The sequence below is a fragment of the Oncorhynchus mykiss genome, chromosome 5, assembly GCF_057628025.1.
Source record: "Oncorhynchus mykiss isolate SJ-2025 chromosome 5, ASM5762802v1, whole genome shotgun sequence".
NCBI classification, from domain to species: Eukaryota; Metazoa; Chordata; class Actinopteri; order Salmoniformes; family Salmonidae; genus Oncorhynchus; species Oncorhynchus mykiss.
The window spans coordinates 15,893,999-15,915,277 of NC_143026.1; the positions used below are offsets into that span (position 1 = coordinate 15,893,999).

General features: G+C 46.2%; 1 protein-coding gene across 9 annotated transcripts in view; it reads left to right on the forward strand.

The window, feature by feature from the left end:
* Positions 1-20,085, forward strand: part of ntng2b (netrin g2b) — a 184,649-nt gene extending 164,564 nt beyond the window's left edge. For 8 of the 9 annotated variants that reach the window (XM_090233914.1, XM_090233910.1, XM_090233913.1 and 5 more), the window contains 3 exons: positions 16,509-16,676; positions 17,510-17,644; positions 18,974-20,085. In XM_090233914.1, the coding sequence (XP_090090040.1) occupies positions 16,509-16,676; positions 17,510-17,644; positions 18,974-19,194 (524 nt within the window). In that variant the 3' untranslated portion in view covers positions 19,195-20,085. Of the gene's footprint in view, positions 1-15,885; positions 16,677-17,509; positions 17,645-18,973 lie in introns of those variants that run through there. The other variant, XM_090233916.1, reaches the window with a different exon arrangement.
* Positions 20,086-21,279: the final 1,194 nt, after the last annotated feature.

A 21,279-nucleotide genomic window follows, 5' to 3' on the forward strand; every position in this document is an offset into this window, starting at 1 on the left:
CAGACTCCATCATGTACAACCAGACTCCATCATGTACAACCAGACTCCATCATGTACAAACAGACTCCATCTTGTACAAACAGACTCCATCATGTACAACCAGACTCCATCTTGTACAACCAGACTCCATCATGTACAAACAGACTCCATCATGTACAAACAGACTCCATCATGTACAAACAGACTCCATCATGTACAAACAGACTCCATCATGTACAAACAGACTCCATCATGTACAAACAGACTCCATCATGTACAAACAGACTCCATCATGTACAACCAGACTCCATCATGTACAAACAGACTCCATGTACAAACAGACTCCATCATGTACAAACAGACTCCATCATGTACAAACAGACTCCATCATGTACAAACAGACTCCATGTACAAACAGACTCCATCATGTACAAACAGACTCCATGTACAAACAGACTCCATGTACAAACAGACTCCATGTACAAACAGACTCCATCATGTACAAACAGACTCCATGTACAACCAGACTCCCTCTTGTACAACCAGACTCCATCTTGTACAAACAGACTCCATCATGTACAAACAGACTCCATCATGTACAAACAGACTCCATCATGTACAAACAGACTCCATCTTGTACAAACAGACTCCATCTTGTACAACCAGACTCCATCATGTACAACCAGACTCCATCTTGTACAACCAGACTCCATCTTGTACAACCAGACTCCATCATGTACAAACAGACTCCATCATGTACAAACAGACTCCATCATGTACAAACAGACTCCATCATGTACAAACAGACTCCATGTACAAACAGACTCCATCATGTACAACCAGACTCCATCATGTACAACCAGACTCCATCATGTACAAACAGACTCCATGTACAAACAGACTCCATCATGTACAAACAGACTCCATCATGTACAAACAGACTCCATCATGTACAAACAGACTCCATGTACAAACAGACTCCATCATGTACAAACAGACTCCATGTACAAACAGACTCCATCTTGTACAAACAGACTCCATCATGTACAAACAGACTCCATCATGTACAAACAGACTCCATGTACAAACAGACTCCATCATGTACAAACAGACTCCATGTACAAACAGACTCCATCTTGTACAAACAGACTCCATCATGTACAAACAGACTCCATCATGTACAAACAGACTCCATCTTGTACAAACAGACTCCATCATGTACAAACAGACTCCATCTTGTACAAACAGACTCCATCATGTACAAACAGACTCCATCTTGTACAAACAGACTCCATCATGTACAAACAGACTCCATCATGTTCAAACAGACTCCATCTTGAACAGACTCCATCTTGTACAAACAGACTCCATCATGTACAAACAGACTCCATCATGTACAAACAGACTCCATCATGTACAAACAGACTCCATCATGTACAAACAGACTCCATCATGTACAAACAGACTCCATCATGTACAAACAGACTCCATCATGTACAAACAGACTCCATCATGTACAAACAGACTCCACGTACAAACAGACTCCATCTTGTACAAACAGACTCCATCATGTACAAACAGACTCCATCATGTACAAACAGACTCCATCTTGTACAAACAGACTCCATCATGTACAAACAGACTCCATCATGTACAAACAGACTCCATCATGTACAAACAGACTCCATCATGTACAAACAGACTCCATCATGTACAAACAGACTCCATCATGTACAAACAGACTCCATCATGTACAAACAGACTCCATGTACAAACAGACTCCATCTTGTACAAACAGACCCTTCAACAGATTTAGAGAATGGCCAGTAGAATTCAACATAAACATGAGCATGTATTAAAACCCAGCCAATCACATGGTAATAAAGTAGTCCGTAGGAGGTCAAACGTTCAAGTAACCATCCTGTCACTCATCTGGGTGTCATTAGGTGTTCTGGGAACAGTCTCTCAATCCCTCCCTGAATCACAATATCATCATTAGCGTTGTGCAAATGGCTGTCTAGAGCCACGGTAACAAATGACAGGGACACCCAGACTGACAGGTGGCATTACGTGTTATTGTGATAATTTATCTTGCCTACATTAACCCAAACAAGTGACAAATTGTCTCATTATTCACAAATGTGTTTATGTGACAGGAAAGACACAAAATACAGAGGACGTGGTGGGTAAGAGTGTGTGTTTTTGTATGTGTGCATATATGTACGTGTGCTCGCGCATAAGTGTGTCATGTGACTACATAATAGTAAATTCATCTGTGCTGTCACGAACCGGCTCGTAGCCCGTAACAAAAAGGGAGGCAACACAGAGATCAAGGAATAACAAAAATATATTTATTAACCAAAGTAAACTATATACAATTAACAATGATGTGTGTAGTAAGCAGTGTGAGTGGTTGTGTGCATAGATGGTGGTAATGAGGGGTGTTGAGGTGCCAAAATAAACACGCAACAAAATGTCACAAACAAAAATACAGGTTTGTCTGCATGGAGAGAGTCTCCTCAATGAATGAGGGAAAGATGTATTTATCCCTGGGACACACCCGAGCATCCCTCCCGGCTCCACCTACCGCCATACTATTAAGGAAAACAGGAGCCAATAGAAAGAATTTGGCAGACAGAGGGGGAGGGTCGTCACAGTGCAGACAGACAGGACAGTCAGTTCATCAGTGCAGACAGACAGGCACGTCAGTTCATCTGTGCAGACAGACAGGCACATCAGTTCATTTGTGCAGACAGACAGGCACATCAGTTCATTTGTGCAGACAGACAGGCACATCAGTTCATTTGTGCAGACAGACAGGCACATCAGTTCATTTGTGCAGACAGACAGGCACATCAGTTCATTTGTGCAGACAGACAGGCACATCAGTTAATTTGTGCAGACAGACAGGCACATCAGTTCATTTGTGCAGACAGACAGGCACATCAGTTCATTTGTGCAGACAGACAGGCACATCAGTTCATTTGTGCAGACAGACAGGCACATCAGTTCATTTGTGCAGACAGACAGGCACATCAGTTAATTTGTGCAGACAGACAGGCACATCAGTTCATTTGTGCAGACAGACAGGCACATCAGTTCATTTGTGCAGACAGACAGGCACAACAGTTCATTTGTGCAGACAGACAGGCACATCAGTTCATTTGTGCAGACAGACAGGCACATCAGTTCATTTGTGCAGACAGACAGGCACATCAGTTCATTTGTGCAGACAGACCGGCACGTGTCATCACCAGATTATTTAATTATCCAGATCACTGTTTTTATTCTCTCTGTCACAGTCAGGGTCAATTCCATTTAAATTCCAGTCAATTCAGGAAGTACACTGACATTCCAATTCATTTTAATGAATTAATACATCCCTCATTACCTTGAACATGCTCTCTCTCCTCAAGAGCCCCTCCTTCCGACCAAGGACCCAACAGACTCCCCCCCATTACAGACCCCGAACACCCCCCCCATCACCTACACCTATAGAGCTCGAGGAACTTACAACATCCATCATTACCACAGAGGCAACACCCCCTACAACATCCCCTCAGCCTATCACAGAGGAATCCACACCCCATCCACCAATCGCGGAGGAGCTCACGTCACCTGCCCTGACTGAGAGCCCTCCCCCCACTACAACCCCTTCCCCAACGGACCTGCCTGAGCCAATGGATGTAGAGAGAGAAGAAGGTAAGCCAGACCCATAGAGTAGCAGTTTAGAATAGAGTAGATCTATAGCATTGAATCTAGATCTAGAAATCTTCCTGATTTATTTGAAAGATTCCTGTGGTGTGGCTTCATAGAAAGATAATCTATTCCCTGGCACAAAAAGGGCTATTTAAAAAATAAAGAGGAAGTATGTTATATTGCACAATGATCACATCTGAAGTCAGAGCTGCTCATTCAATTTAGATAATGACACTGAAACCCAGTTAATGTGGGCTAGCGTGAGAGAGAGGGTGAGAGAGAGAGAGAGAGGAAGGCGAAAGAGAGGGTGGAGAGAGGGGCTAGAGAGGGGGAGAGAGCTAGCTAGAGTGAGAGAGCTAGAGTGAGAGAGCTAGAGTGAGAGAGCTAGACTGAGAGAGCGCATTGGCAGTCGTAATAAAGGCCTTGGTTCACAGTCGTAATAAAGGCCTTGGTTCACAGTCGTAATAAAGGCCCTGGTTCACATTCGTAATAAAGGCCCTGGTTCACAGTCGTAATAAAGGCCTTGGTTCACAGTCGTAATAAAGGCCCTGGTTCACATTCGTAATAAAGGCCCTGGTTCACATTCGTAATAAAGGCCCTGGTTCACAGTCGTAATAAAGGCCCTGGTTCACAGTCGTAATAAAGGCCCTGGTTCACAGTCGTAATAAAGGCCCTGGTTCACAGTCGTAATAAAGGCCCTGGTTCACATTCGTAATAAAGGCCCTGGTTCACAGTCGTAATAAAGGCCCTGGTTCACAGTCGTAATAAAGGCCCTGGTTCACAGTTGTAATAAAGGCCCTGGTTCACAGTCGTAATAAAGGCCCTGGTTCACGGTTCAGAGACACTGGGTCCCTGGGGAGTCACTGGGAGAGAGAGAGAGAAGTCCGAAACAAACCACATAGAGAATGGTTTAAAGCTCATAGAGAGGGCTTGGACTTGATCAGACTTGCTTTCAACAGACAAAGTCATGGGTCTACAGTCACAATTTGCTTAATATTCGACAATTAATCATTTCACTTTCTCCTTCACGTTAAACACTAGGTGGACTGTGCATAGACTTTGGGAACCTCCAACTCTACGGCATCCATATTAGGAAGTCATCAAATGTCACAACTTCCTGATATGCTGTATTACACTTGTATGATTTATGTCAAGGTGTTTTGGTGGCTGGAATGGCAGGCTGACAGGCACTGTGAACATGATTCTGTAGGGAGGCAGCCTGCTGTTTTAGTGTTGGGAGTCAGGAAGCTCTAGAGGGTGAAGTGTCACACAGCTGCCAGTGACCAGAGCAGATGATTTGAAAGCTCCATCACTGTCCTGCTCTGCTAAGCCGTCCCCTGAACACACACACACACATGCGCACATGCACAAACACGCACAAACACACTCCCACGTGCACAGTCGTAATACCCACACACACTCTTGCAGATCTAACCCCAGTTCCCTGTGCATGTCTGTGTGTGTGTTTGTGTCAGACAGTACGAGTTGGGCTGACGAGCTGATAGAGATTAATACCAGTAGGACGGTGAAACGCTCTTTCCCCCAAGGCAGCGTGGGTAACTGAGATTAAATGCATTTATGCTTTCTGTTGTGTAAGATCACCAGGTGTAACAGCAGTGTCCCTGAGAGCACCCCCACTTCATACAAAGAATGTGTTGGTGTGTGTACCCCATACAGAAGATGTGTTGGTGTGCGGCCCATACAGAGGATGTGTTGGTGTGCATCCTATACAGAGGATGTGTTGGTGTGCGGCCCATACAGAGGATGTGTTGGTGTGCACCCTATACAGAGGATGTGTTGGTGTGCGGCCCATACAGAGGATGTGTTGGTGTGCGCCCCATACAGAGGATGTGTTGGTGTGCAGCCCATACAGAGGATGTGTTGGTGTGTGCCCCATACAGAGAATGTGTTGGTGTGTGCCCCATACAGAGAATGTGTTGGTGTGTGCCCCATACAGAGGATGTGTTGGTGTGTGCACCCCATACAGAGGATGTGTTGGTGTGTGCACCCCATACAGAGGATGTGTTGGTGTGTGCACCCCATACAGAGGATGTGTTGGTGTGTGCACCCCATACAGAGGATGTGTTGGTGTGTGCACCCCATACAGAGGATGTGTTGGTGTGTGCACCCCATACAGAGGATGTGTTGGTGTGTGCCCCCCATACAGAGGATGTGTTGGTGTGTGCCCCCCATACAGAGGATGTGTTGGTGTGTGCCCCCCATACAGAGGATGTGTTGGTGTGTGTACCCCATACAGAGGATGTGTTGGTGTGTGTACCCCATACAGAGGATGTGTTGGTGTGTGTACCCCATACAGAGGATGTGTTGGTGTGTGTACCCCATACAGAGGATGTGTTGGTGTGTGTACCCCATACAGAGGATGTGTTGGTGTGTGTACCCCATACAGAGGATGTGTTGGTGTGTGTACCCCATACAGAGGATGTGTTGGTGTGTGTACCCCATACAGAGGATGTGTTGGTGTGTGTACCCCATACAGAGGATGTGTTGGTGTGTGTACCCCATACAGAGGATGTGTTGGTGTGTGTACCCCATACAGAGGATGTGTTGGTGTGTGTACCCCATACAGAGGATGTGTTGGTGTGTGTACCCCATACAGAGGATGTGTTGGTGTGTGTACCCCATACAGAGGATGTGTTGGTGTGTGTACCTCATACAGAGGATGTGTTGGTGTGTACCCCATACAGAGGATATGTTGGTGTGTGCCCCATACAGAGGATGTGTTGGTGTGTACCCCATACAGAGGATGTGTTGGTGTGTGCGTGCATTGTGTGTACAGGCAAATGCAGCTTCCCTGTGTATGTGAGCGCATGTGTGAGGGGGTGTCAGCTATCTACTTATTCTGAAAATGGGTCAGGGGGGCGAGAGTCAGACATTAATGGTGGTGGGAGGGTAACGTTGATGAAACATGATGGCTGGGGGGGGTTGGGAACTGCTGCCAGCGTTCCCTCCCTATGGGGCTCAGCAGCACAATCTGTACTGGGATCAGTCGGCGTGGAGGGGGCACTGGCTTGGGGGAATCCGCAGGGACTGTGTTAGCTACACACTAGCTCACAGGGTAAGCTCCTTCGAGAGGAATAGAGGGCTCTTGTATGTCTCTGCCAAATAAAAAAACATTGTATAGATCTCTACTATCTCTATGGTAGGCTGTCACACCACGCCCCTGTTGATAGAGAATACTTCTGGATCACTTGGATCCATGCAAAGAAACGGAACGATTATGCAGAATAGATTTTATGGAACCCATACACCCAGTAGGGGGAGTGCTGCAGAATCAATACCTTCTCATTGATTGGTCAATAGCCTGGCCATCTTAAATGTAGCCTGGTCATCTTAAATGTAGCCCGGTCATCTTAAATGTAGCCAGGTCATCTTAAATGTAGCCCGGTCATCTTAAATGTAGCCCGGTCATCTTAAATGTAGCCCGGTCATCTTAAATGTAGCCTGGTCATCTTAAATGTAGCCTGGTCATCTTAAATGTAGCCCGGTCATCTTAAATGTAGCCCGGTCATCTTAAATGTAGCCCGGTCATCTTAAATGTAGCCAGGTCATCTTAAATGTAGCCTGGTCATCTTAAATGTAGCCCGGTCATCTTAAATGTAGCCAGGTCATCTTAAATGTAGCCCGGTCATCTTAAATGTAGCCCGGTCATCTTAAATGTAGCCCGGTCATCTTAAATGTAGCCTGGTCATCTTAAATGTAGCCTGGTCATCTTAAATGTAGCCCGGTCATCTTAAATGTAGCCCGGTCATCTTAAATGTAGCCCGGTCATCTTAAATGTAGCCCGGTCATCTTAAATGTATAATTTAAAGGAGAAAGTTTCCCATGTACAACTCTTTCCCCAACTTCCCTTGGCTGATTAGTAATTCCTTGTTTGGAGGTACTTGTTAGAGAGCTCTTTGAAACTTTCTGGCTGTTTGCAATAATGATCCATTTCCTCCTTTTGGAGGTTGCAATGCTTTTTGTTCAGCTGCTAATAGTGAAGAGGCAGGAGATGCAGGAGAGACTGAGATGCCCTTTGAAGAAGAGGGGGAGGAAGGAGAGGTGAAGGAGAAAGAGACTGAAAAAGGTATAACTTGTGTATTGTAGCCTCAGTAGTATGTGTAGTAGTTCTAGTATGTGGGTACTGTAGTTCTGTGGTACTTTGCATTGTGTAGAGAGACATGCATATCGGACTGTAAAAGACTACATCGCTCAATGTTCACAGTCACCTCCAAACCCGCTGAAGCAGAGGACAATGCGAAGAGCAAAACTACATCTAAGACAGAACGAGAAAGAGGGCGTGGAGGAGAAAGAGGGCGTGGAGGAGAAAGAGGGAGTGGAGGAGAAAGAGGGCGTGGAGGAGAAAGAGGGCGTGGAGGAGAAAGAGGGCGTGGAGGAGAAAGAGGGAGTGGAGGAGAAAGAGGGAGTGGAGGAGAAAGAGGGAGTGGAGGAGAAAGAGGGAGTGGAGGAGAAAGAGGGAGTGGAGGAGTGGAGGAGAAGAGGGAGTGGAGGAGAAAGAGGGGGTGGAGGAGAAGAGGGAGTGGGGGAGAAAGAGGGAGTGGGGGAGAAAGAGGGGGTGGAGGAGAAAGAGGGAGTGGAGGAGAAAGAGGGAGTGGAGGAGAAAGAGGGAGTGGAGGAGAAAGAGGGGGTGGAGGAGAAAGAGGGGGTGGAGGAGAAAGAGGGGGTGGAGGAGAAAGAGGGGGTGGAGGAGAAAGAGGGAGTGGAGGAGAAAGAGGGCGTGGAGGAGAAAGAGGGCGTGGAGGAGAAAGAGGGAGTGGAGGAGAAAGAGGGAGTGGAGGAGAAAGAGGGAGTGGAGGAGTGGAGGAGAAGAGGGAGTGGAGGAGAAAGAGGGGGTGGAGGAGAAGAGGGAGTGGAGGAGAAAGAGGGAGTGGGGGAGAAAGAGGGAGTGGAGGAGAAAGAGGGGGTGGAGGAGAAAGAGGGGGTGGAGGAGAAAGAGGGAGTGGAGGAGAAAGAGAGAGTGGAGGAGAAAGAGGGAGTGGAGGAGAAAGAGGGGGTGGAGGAGAAAGAGGGGGTGGAGGAGAAGAGGGAGTGGAGGAGAAAGAGGGAGTGGAGGAGAAAGAGGTAGTGGAGGAGTGGAGGAGAAGAGGGAGTGGAGGAGAAGAGGGAGTGGAGGAGAAAGAGGGAGTGGAGGAGAAAGAGGGAGTGGAGGAGAAAGAGGGGGGGGAGGAGAAAGAGGGAGTGGAGGAGAAAGAGGGAGTGGAGGAGAAAGAGGGGGTGGAGGAGAAGAGGGAGTGGAGGAGAAAGAGGGAGTGGAGGAGAAAGAGGGAGTGGAGGAGAAGAGGGAGTGGAGGAGAAGAGGGAGTGGAGGAGAAGAGGGAGTGGAGGAGAAAGAGGGAGTGGAGGAGAAAGAGGGAGTGGAGGAGAAAGAGGGAGTGGAGGAGAAAGAGGGAGTGGAGGAGAAGAGGGAGTGGAGGAGAAAGAGGGAGTGGAGGAGAAAGAGGGAGTGGAGGAGAAAGAGGGAGTGGAGGAGAAAGAGGGTGTGGAGGAGAAAGAGGGAGTGGAGGAGAAAGAGGGAGTGGAGGAGAAGAGGGAGTGGAGGAGAAGAGGGAGTGGAGGAGAAAGAAGGAGTGGAGGAGAAAGAAAGAGTGGAGGAGAAAGAGGTAGTGGAGGAGTGGAGGAGAAGAGGGAGTGGAGGAGAAAGAGGGAGTGGAGGAGAAAGAGGGGGTGGAGGAGAAAGAGGGAGTGGAGGAGAAAGAGGGAGTGGAGGAGAAAGAGGGAGTGGAGGAGAAAGAGGGGGTGGAGGAGAAAGAGGGAGTGGAGGAGAAAGAGGGAGTGGAGGAGAAAGAGGGAGTGGAGGAGAAAGAGGGAGTGGAGGAGAAAGAGGGAGTGGAGGAGAAGAGGGAGTGGAGGAGAAAGAGGGAGTGGAGGAGAAAGAGGGAGTGGAGGATAAGAGGGAGTGGAGGAGAAAGAGGGAGTGGAGGAGAAAGGATAAAAAGATTGGGAAAAAGTACAGGCCTAATCGTTGTGCATTGAATTTAGAGTGTAATGGAACATTCACGTGTAGAAGTCTACTTGTTGCCATGATGTTGTGAACAGACAGAGTAATACACATTACTCACCAACTTTCAGGTACAGAAAAGAAAATCGATGATAGATGAGGTCTGTCAAGAGCCTGCTATTGTCATGGATCATATTAGCATGCCATTAGTTAATTGAGCCGTGACTATGATGAAGTAGCCATATGATGTGCAGTCCCCTTGGTCCCACTCTGATGGTAAAAAAAAATGTTTCACTGGTACTCGCACACAGCCTCCTCAAAACCTGAAGCAGAGGACTCTGGGAAAAGCGAGAAGCCCTCTAGGAAAGTGGAGCGGATGGAGGAAAAGAACGAGAAGACAACAGAGAAGGAGAGATATAAAGGTTATAGCTTTCTAGCTGTGTAAAGTCATTTGAGAAAGTGGGAAAAACAATATTCTCTTTCTAGCGTGACCTGTAGATTCTAGCTCATATGGGGGGGGCAAGGCGAAGTGAACAAATTGTGATGTGTCTGTTTTTTGGACCCTTTCTGACATTCACAGTTCCCCCCCAACCTGAGGAAGAGGGCCCTGGAGAGAGTGAGGGATTGAGAGAAAGGGAAGCAGTGGTGGAGAAAGAGAAGGAGATTGAGGCAGAAGGTATCTGTCATTGTGTAGGATTTCAATGGACTTCATTAGTTAGTAGTTTTATAACTCATTGTGTTGCTATGAACTAGACTGGACTAGTACAATAGTAGGTACAATAGTATAATGGATGGATGAATAGATGAATGAATGAAAAGAGGACGAACGAAGGAACAAACAAAAACACTAATGAACAAACAAACAAATGATGTGACCTGTCAGTGCTCACAGTCTCTCCTACTCCTGAAGTAGAGGAGACAGGAAAACCTTCTGAGAAAGAAGGAGAGCAAGAGGGGAAAGAGGAGGACACAGAAAGCAACCCTGAAGGTATCTTCCCTAGATGAGTTGTACATGTATGGAGCTAGTGTGTAGTGCTAGTGAATGTATGAGTTGGTATAGACCAGTGCATAGGTGTGTATAGTTCAAAAGCAAATACAAGTTGGCGTACAGTAGATTCTCCTTCAGACATGACCAGTCAATGTGTAGAGCTGTTGATCAGTCGAAGCCTGTCGAAGTTGGAGCTACTGGGAACAGTCAGACAGCACTAATCAACCTGTAGAGCAATAGATTTCAGATCTCTCACTCTTCCTCTGTGGTGATCCAGAGGAAGTTCCCATACCCCCTGAATGGGAAATCTGGGGTCAGGAGACCTTAGAGCCCCCTGGGAGAGAGGAGAAGAAGAAGAAAAAGTGGGAGGAGGAAGAGAGTGAAGAGGAGGGAGAGTTTGCAAAAAAGAAAGGTAGAACTCAAGTACTGTACATTGGCTAGTGTGTAGTGTACATACCATGTAGGCTAGGATCCGGTAGACTCCACCTCTCCCAAGCCATATCCTTAATACTGTATAACTAGGTGATGACCAACCCATAAAGATGAAACTAGCTGGTTTAGAACTGCCCTCAAGCAAGATGTCTGACAAACTGTTTCATTGCAGGACATTGGGGCTCTGCTCCATAACATCACCCTTTCTAGATGTATATCTGTATGGACCTACCTCTCCATACAATGCATTTGGAAAGGATTCAGACCCCTTCACTTTTTCCACATTTTGTTACGTTACAGCCTTATTCTATAATGGATTCAATTGTTTTTTTCCCTCATCAATCTAACACAATACCCCCTAATTACAAAGAAAAAACAGATTTTTAACTCAGTACTTTTTTGAAGCACCTTGGGCTGTGATTACAGCCTCGGGTCTTCTTGGGTATGATGGTACAAGCTTGGCACACCTGTATTTGGGGAGTTTCTCCCGTTCTTCTCTGCAGATCCTCTCAAGGAGTGTCGCTGCACAGCTGTTTTCAGGTCTCTCCAGAGATGTTCGATCGAGTTCAAGTCCGGGATCTGGCAGGGCCACTCAAGGACATTCAGAGACTTGTCCCGAAGCCACTCCTGCGTTGTCTTGGCTGTGCGCTTAGGGTCGTTGTCCTGTTGGAAGGTGAACCTTCATGTGCCTTTTACTGAGGAGTTCCTTCTGAAATGTTCTCCCATCTCCACAGAGAAACTCTGGAGCTTTGTCAGAGTGACCATTGGGTTCTTGGTCACCTCCCTGACCAAGGCCCTTCTCCCCCGATTGCTCTGTTTGGCCGGGCGGCCAGCTCTAGGAAGTGTCTTGGTTGTTCCAAACTTCTTCCATTTAGGAATGATGGAGGCCACTGTTCATGGGGACCTTCAATGCTGCAGACATTTTTTGTCACCTTTTCCCAGATCTATGCCTCGACACAATCCTGTCTCGGAGCTCTACGATCAATTCCTTCGACCTCATGGCTTGGTTGTTTCTCTGACATGCACTGTCAACTGTGGGACCTTATATAGACGGGTGTGATCGTTTCCAAATCATGTCCAATAAATTGAATTAACCACAGGTGGACCCCAATCAAGATGTAGAAACATCTCGATGATGAACAGAAACAGGATGCACTGGAGCTCAATTTCGAGTCTCATAGCAAAGGGACTGAATACTTAAATATTTATGTAAATAAGGTACATCTGTTTTTTTATTTTTAACAAATTAGCAAAAACCTTTTTTCGTTTTGTCATTATGGGGTATTGTGTGTAGATTGACTCAGGTTGGATCCAGGAAACCCATCTAAAACAAAGATTCGTTCATCTCCTAAAGGGATTCTCAAGCTCTTGATCTCAGGAGGAGAGCCTGAGGCCAGACAGTTGTATGGGATCATATACGATGATTTCAAAGGTAAGACACTGAACAAGAATAGCTAGCAGGGGAGTGACTGAGGATGTTTACAGGACACTGGAGCACCATGGAATCCTCTTTTGTAGGCTTACCATCAGTGGTGCTAGTGGAGTAGCTAGCATTGAGTTGAGTTAGTGAAGAGTTAGTAGAGTGTTATTGAGTCAGTAGAGTTAGTAGAGTGGTTTTGAGTTAGTTGAGTAGCATTGAGTCACTAGACTCAGTTGAATAGCATTGAGTCAGTAGAGCTAGTTGAATAGCATTGAGTCAGTAGAGCTAGTTGAATAGCATTGAGTCAGTAGAGTTAGTTGAATAGCATTGAGTCAGTAGAGTTAGTTCGAGTGGCATGGAGTCAGTAGTAGAGTAGTATCGAAGAAAACAGTTTTTGGTCTCTGTCTGAATGACCAGATTGGTGTCAAAAACTGTGGAAAGATTCCATCTCTCTGCATGTTTCAGTTCTTCCTTCTCTGACTGTGTCATTTCTTATCATCATGTTGGTATTGTTTGGCTCACAAGGTAAGCATCAAGATGTCCTAGTTACTGTCACTATCTTGTCATTGCTATCATTGCTATCCCTGTCCAACACCTCTCTTGTGTCAGATATCATTTCGTCCCCCAGATTTAACAACTGTCCAGGAATATAGGCCTACGAAACCTTCAAAATAACAGTATCTCCCCTTGTTACTATTTTCTTTTACAGCCTTCCATAAATAAAGTCCCATCTTGACTTTGCATATATTTGTGGAACTATGTCCCGGTGCTCTCTCTCTCTGCCATCTGTGGAACTATGTCCCGGTGCTCTCTCTCTCTGCCGTCTGTGGAACTATGTCCCAGTGCTCTCTCTCTCTGCCGTCTGTGGAACTATGTCCCAGTGCTCTCTCTCTCTGCCATCTGTGGAACTATGTCCCGGTGCTCTCTCTCTCTACCGTCTGTGGAACTATGTCCCGGTGCTCTCTCTCTCTGCCGTCTGTGGAACTATGTCCCGGTGCTCTCTCTCTCTGCCGTCTGTGGAACTATGTCCCGGTGCTCTCTCTCTCTGCCGTCTGTGGAACTATGTCCCGGTGCTCTCTCTCTCTGCCGTCTGTGGAACTATGTCCCGGTGCTCTCTCTCTCTGCCGTCTGTGGAGTAATTGGGCAGTTATATATAATTACCGTGTAACGTTTCTCCCCTAACCTTTGTTTTATAGCTGAGAGAAGCATTTTATGTGTGTGTGTGTGTGTGTGCCTGTGTGTGTGTGTGTGTGTGCCTGTGTGTGTGTGTGTGTGTGTGTATTTTATGTGACTCTTCTCACCGGCGGTTCTCCCCTCTCAAAACAGCCCATAAATATTTCAGCGGCGTCATCAACCAAACAATAATAAAATAATAATTTGACGGCTGATTAAACAGCTAAACTTAGACTTTTTAATGTGCATTTAAATGTGTATTTGCATAAACATGCTTAGTAAACTCCTCTTTAGAGGACAGCGATGCCTCGTAGCGCACACACACACACACGTTGCAGCCGACTTCTGAAGCTTAATAAAAGCTTAATTATGTACAAACCTCACCAAAGAATATCACAGGAAGGATTCACTCACTCACACACACACACTTTGGTTGGGGACGCGCTACATTGAGATTTGGTCTGTAAATACATTAATAAAACCAGGTGATTATGACATGGGTTTTTAGCTTCCTGGTTTACCATATTAAATTCAACTTAGTTGAAGGAAGTCACCCTGTGGACTGCACAGATTGAGGAATATAGAACAGACAGTATCATATGTACAAGCAGGTATAGCTTCTGTTCCAAATGGCACCCTATACCCTACAGTCCTATGAGCCCTGGTCAAAAGTAGTCCACTACATAGGGAATAGGGTGCCATTTGGGATGCAGTATAGACACTATATAAGCATCAGATCGATAGAGAATAGATGAAGACCTACTGTATAATGGGAGGTAGAAGTTGTGTCAGGAATGAGGATCTTCTTACACCAGGCCTCTAATCTTCCCTGCATTAAAACACAAACAAATCCCTGACCACAACACACACACGGCCAGCATACACACACACACACACACACGTGTGCATGTTTGCACAAAACAGGCACAAATATACACAGGCATAACACAAACAGGCAAACACACAGGACAACCTCCCCACGAAATACACACACACACACACACACACACACACACACACACACACACACACCAGTATAGACTGGTGGGGGGGGGGAGTTATCTGAAGTTATCTGAAGTCTGTCTTTAACAAGTTGTGAGTCAGACACTAAGATAATGAATCGATGAGGATGCCTTTTGACTCGCAGATGGACAAACGCAGGGCACGATATTTGCAGCGTTCCCAAATCATTCATACACCTAAAGCTACTGTAACTGTTTCTTACAATAAGGGCCACGACGACTGGATGTGATTTCAAACAATTCTGGTGGTCCAGAGACCGTTTCTCAATGGGATCATTCTCTAGCGTTCTTTGGTCCTAACCATCCTCTAACATCTCCAACTTACTGTATGCCATGTCTCCACCATACCACAACCATCTCTATGGCTCATTATGTAATAATACTGTCCATTCATTTAGTGAAGTCAGCATACAAACCAAAACGCTACAACACATGCAATACAGAAAACCCTAGAAACTTCATTCCCCCAGTCTCTGTGGCCTGCTGTCTGGCCATGTACTGAACCTACATCTGTCCTATGTCCCACTGTTCATCACCACAACTCTCCTCTCTGTTCCCAGACTGCGAGTGCTACGACCACTAACTATCCTCTCTGTTCCCAGACTGTGAGTGCTACGGCCACTAACTATCCTCTCTGTTCCCAGACTGTGAGTGCTACGGCCACTAACTCTCCTCTCTGTTCCCAGACTGTGAGTGCTACGACCACTAACTCTCCTCTCTGTTCCCAGACTGTGAGTGCTACGACCACTCTAACTATCCTCTCTGTTCCCAGACTGTGAGTGCTACGTCCACTAACTCTCCTCTCTGTTCCCAGACTGTGAGTGCTACGACCACTCTAACTATCCTCTCTGTTCCCAGACTGTGAGTGCTACGACCACTAACTCTCCTCTCTGTTCCCAGACTGTGAGTGCTACGACCACTAACTATCCTCTCTGTTCCCAGACTGAGTGCTACGACCACTAACTATCCTCTCTGTTCCCAGACTGTGAGTGCTACGACCACTCTAACTATCCTCTCTGTTCCCAGACTGTGAGTGCTACGACCACTCTAACTATCCTCTCTGTTCCCAGACTGGACTGTGAGTGCTACGGCCACTAACTCTCCTCTCTGTTCCCAGACTGGACTGTGAGTGCTACGACCACTCTAACTCTCCTCTCTGTTCCCAGACTGGACTGTGAGTGCTACGGCCACTAACTCTCCTCTCTGTTCCCAGACTGTGAGTGCTACGGCCACTCTAACTATCCTCTCTGTTCCCAGACTGTGAGTGCTACGACCACTAACTCTCCTCTCTGTTCCCAGACTGTGAGTGCTACGACCACTAACTATCCTCTCTGTTCCCAGACTGTGAGTGCTACGGCCACTAACTACCCTCTCTGTTCCCAGACTGGACTGTGAGTGCTACGGCCACTAACTCTCCTCTCTGTTCCCAGACTGTGAGTGCTACGACCACTCTAACTATCCTCTCTGTTCCCAGACTGGACTGTGAGTGCTACGGCCACTAACTCTCCTCTCTGTTCCCAGACTGGACTGTGAGTGCTACGACCACTCTAACTACCCTCTCTGTTCCCAGACTGGACTGTGAGTGCTACGGCCACTAACTCTCCTCTCTGTTGCCAGACTGTGAGTGCTACGACCACTCTAACTACCCTCTCTGTTCCCAGACTGGGCTGTGAGTGCTACGGCCACTAACTCTCCTCTCTGTTCCCAGACTGTGAGTGCTACGGCCACTCTAACTATCCTCTCTGTTCCCAGACTGTGAGTGCTACGACCACTAACTCTCCTCTCTGTTCCCAGACTGTGAGTGCTACGACCACTAACTCTCCTCTCTGTTCCCAGACTGTGAGTGCTACGGCCACTCTAACCGCTGCAGCTACATAGACTATCTGAACATCGTGACGTGCGTCAGCTGCAAGCACAATACCAGAGGACAGAACTGCCAACACTGCAGACTGGGATACTTCAGAAACGCGTCCGCCGAACTAGACGACGAGGGTGTCTGCATCGGTCAGTCACAATGTGTGTGTGTGTGTGTGTATTTATTGCAGAATAATCATTAGGCATTGTGTGTTACACAAACAGTACGAAATGTTGATCCACCAAGACGTCATTGATCAGAAATACAGTTTAGAGATCAGCATCTCCAAACAAACTGCCAAAAAAAACTGCTAAACAGATAGACAGTAAAAACACTGACTCACTGTGATCAGACTATTATTCCTCCTGGATTCTCTGTGGAGCTGAATGTAGATCAGACTATTAATCCTCCTGGATTCTCTGTGGAGCTGAATGTAGATCAGACTATTATTACTCCTGGATGCTCTGTGGAGCTGACTAGTGTTGATGTAGTCCATCTGCAGGTGAGAGGTGGGGGGCTGGAGGAGGGTAGCAGGAGGGTGGGAAGAAGGTAGGAGGAGAGCTGGAGGAGGGTAGAAGGGGGGCACAAGGAAAGTCGGGAGGATAACTGTCACAGTGGGGGCAGGTCCAGGCCTTGGAGTCAGCACAAATGAGGGCCCCCTTAGCTCACCTGCCAGGCTACTGGCACACAGAGACTGGCATTGAATCAATACAGGAGAGAGAGTTTTACACATGCACACATACACCAAATTAACTTAAAAATAAATATATTTTCTAACATGCCTTCCTCGCTCCCTCCCTCCATCTCTTTCTCCATTCCTCTCTCCCTATCCCCCTCTATCCCCCTCTCCCTCTACCCCCCTCCCCCTCTCCCTCTATCCCCCTCTTCCTCCATCCCCCTCTACCCCTCTATCCCCCTCTATCCCCCTCTTCCTCTATCCCTCTATCCCCCTCTCCCCCCCTCTATCCCCCTCGATCCCCAGAGTGTAACTGTAACCAGATGGGTTCTGTCCATGACCGGTGTAATGGAACAGGCTTCTGCCAGTGTAAAGACGGCGCTACGGGGCCCAAGTGTGATGACTGTTTCCCTGGGTACTACTGGAAACAAGGCTGTTACTGTGAGTATACAGGGGGAGGGGGAGATATGCACTTGGCTGTGTGTGTGTGTGTGGGGTGTAGATATGTGTGTGTGTGGGGGGGGGGGGGGGGGGGGGGGGGGGGGTTGTGTGTGTGTGTGTGTAACACCTTAACCCTCCTTCCCCCTATCATATCCCATAGAGTCAGGGCCAGTCTCAAACACATACAGCCCCAGCCTCCTTTTCTCTCTGAGGCTGGCTTTGGAATCCCTCCTTACTGCAGTTTGTTAGTTAGCCAATTGGGTCAATCAGTAGAGCACAGTGGATCCCATATTAGATTAAGGTGAGAGAGTAAAAAGGTTTTCGGTAACATAAACATGCATGATACACAGAGAGCTCCAGAACATAAAAGCTTTGAGCATACTTTTGTCATCATGCCCTACAAATCTTCACAGGTCTTTACATCACACCCCCGCACATGCACACACATGATGCATGCACACACGCTGTGACACACACACACACACACACACACACACACACACACTCTCTCTTGTAAACACACACTGTGTGTTTTAGGCCAAATATCTTGTACAGTATAAAAACTACCTGCATGTTATTTCCCACCCCTTTTTCATTCAGCCTATGATTTACAGACAACTAAGAAATGTATAAGAGACTTCTGAACAAAAATAGAGACATTACTCTGATTCAGAGAAAGTGCCTGCTCCAAAAGAACAGGGAAAAAGATGTCAGAAAAGGTAGGTGTTATTCGTTGCTGAGCTCGAGGCTAGGATAATTCATATTTTCTTATTTCTTCCCCCCCTCTCTCTATCGATATACTTTCATTGCTCCCTTCATCTCTCTTCCCCATCTTGTTATTTCTGTGGCAATACTCCTCTTCTCATCTTCCCCCGATCTCTCTCTCCTATTTTACTCCTCTCTTTATTCTCTTTGCTCTTTACTCCCCCATCCTCCTTTTATCTTACATGGAACCTTGTTGTTTTGCCACTATATCTCCCTCTCTTTCCTGTATCCCTTCAATCACCTTCCTCAACCTCTCTCGCTTTCATCCTCTTCTCTCTCTCTACCTCATCTACACCTTCTCTCCCTCCATCCTCACCGTCTCAATCCCTTCAATCACCTTCCTCAACCTCCTCTCTCGCTTTCATCCTCTTCTCTCCCTCATCTACACCTTCTCTACCTCCATCCTCACCGTCTCGATCCCTTCAATCACCTTCCTCAACCTCCTCTCTCGCTTTCATCCTCTTCTCTCCCTCATCTACACCTACTCTACCTCCATCCTCACCGTCTCGATCACTTCATTCACCTCTTTCTGCTTCTCCCTCCCCCTCTCTCTCTCTCTCACAGCCAACGTGTGTGACGAAGAACTGCTCCTATGTCAGAACGGCGGGACGTGCTCCCAGAACCAGAAGTGTATCTGTCCCCCAGAGTTTAAGGGCATGCTGTGCCAACAGTCACGCTGCGAGGGGGACAAGGCCTGCAACACGGCCTGTACCCCCCACCTCCTCGCCCCCCTACTGCTCTGTGTCCTGCTACCCCACCTTCTGGCCACTTTAACTGCACACTGAGTCACCTGCTGCCCCCTCAAACACAGGGGGAACTGTTGTGTGTGTGGATCCTTAGAGGAGGTTAGGTTGGGAAAGGTCTGCAAATACACATCCACCCACACACACACACCTCACTGACTCGGGGAACGTGTGAGAGTAAAACAAGAGAATGACTTCAGAGAGAACAGAGGAAGGTGGAGGAAAATCATACAACCAAACCCCCCGTCTCTCTCCCTTTAATCTTGAGCTGGAGGAATCTCGATTTCATACCAAAAAGCATAATTATTATTAAACGAGCAAACGACTGTTCGTTTAACACTTTAAATCACTACTGTTCACTATGAAGAAAAGGGAGGAATTGCTGATGTAACACAAGTACATTTCCTTTGTCTTAATTCATTGAATTAATGTGCCCCTCTTCTCGAGACCCTGCACTTACTGCTCCAGACAGACAGACGGGGAGTGTGTTTGGCTAGACTTGGGGAGGGCTGGGCTGGGAGCAGATTTGCTGCTGAGGTCTATGTAGAATATACTGTAAACCAGGTTTCACATCTTCGACTCAAAATTACAGACTTGTTTTCACCTTTGACATTTTTTTTATTTCATCTTCTTCAGTTGTTATTGTATGTTATGTGCCCACCGACAGACGCTGAGATTATACATCATTATTACAATATCCAGAGGGTTATCAATATTAAGATTTTAGTCACTATAATGGTTGTTATAGGAATGAGTCGCCACAGTTTAGCAAGATTTTATCTTCACACAGTATTCAGGAGTAAAACAGAATTTAAACTTATCAGTCTGAAAGAAGAGAAAAAAAGAAAAGTATCAATATAATATGACATTATTTGAATAGTTTTTGTAGAGATTATTTTTGTTTGAAGTTATAATAATAAATGAACTATTCCAGATGAGCATTTTATTACACTGTAAACTTCACAGTAAATGTGTGCTATTTGTTTTTACTTGTACATTCTTTCAAGAGAACAAATGTGTCACGACCAAAACGGTCAGTTGGAACTACTCCAGTGGAAGTGTCTAGGTTGCAGAAAAGTACAAAAAGATGACCTCATTTATTGGTAGGGGAGTGGGGTAAGTTGAGCCACCCCTTACTTCTAGGAAACCGTACACAAAATGAATCATGTGACCAAATATCTAGAAAGAGGGCATCATTTCATAGAGTCTGTGAAGGAAACATCCACATGGAAAAAATGGTAAGTAAGTTAAGTAAAATAAAAAATAGATTGTCTCAAAGTCAGATAAATGTGTTTCTTGATGCTTGTGTCTAAACCAAAGTAGATCGTTTTACGATTGTTTTGTACATCAGTTGGGTTCTCAAGCTACAAAATGAGGTGCTAAACTTAGCATGAAAGTGCATCCTTGTAGCTGTGTGGGCTAATACAGTCAGAATGTTTGCCTTGGGGTAAGTTGAGCCAATGGCCACCAATGACTACATTTGGTCAGTGTTTGGGATGCACCGATATGACATTTTTGGCCGATACCGATATTTTCCTTGCCAAAGAACTTGACACCGATAACCAATTTAAAACATTTGAGTCATTTTAAGCATTGTAGTAGTTAAATAGTTGAAACACACACACCAAAAAGTTATTTTGTTGGCATTTACATATGTTCCCATTACCAGTAAAACAAACAAAACCTATTTCTTTCACTTACTTGCTGTGCTGTTTCATTGTTCAGTCGTTTCATTCACAACCAAGATTATCATATTTTTCGTGGCATCATTACATCATGTTATGTAGGTATAGGCACGTCAGCTTTGACATCGGCGCTAAATTAATACCGTCCGATTCCGAGCTCACCGATATATTGTGCATCCCTAATGAGTTTTATGCATAGTAGTTTTGCAATGTGTCATGCATATTAACTTTTTGTTACAGTGCATCAGGCCCTCTGTATACAAAAGTAAAACAAGCAGGGGTTTAGCCACCCTTGAGGTTCTTGAGAGAGCAGCCGATTTAGTGACATAAGAGAATAAGTCCCCTTGAGCAGCAGCAAGGGATGACAAAATAGACGGAATGACACTGAAGAGGCACAATGACAAAAAATAAAACTAACATGTGAAGGAGAGGATAGAGTAGC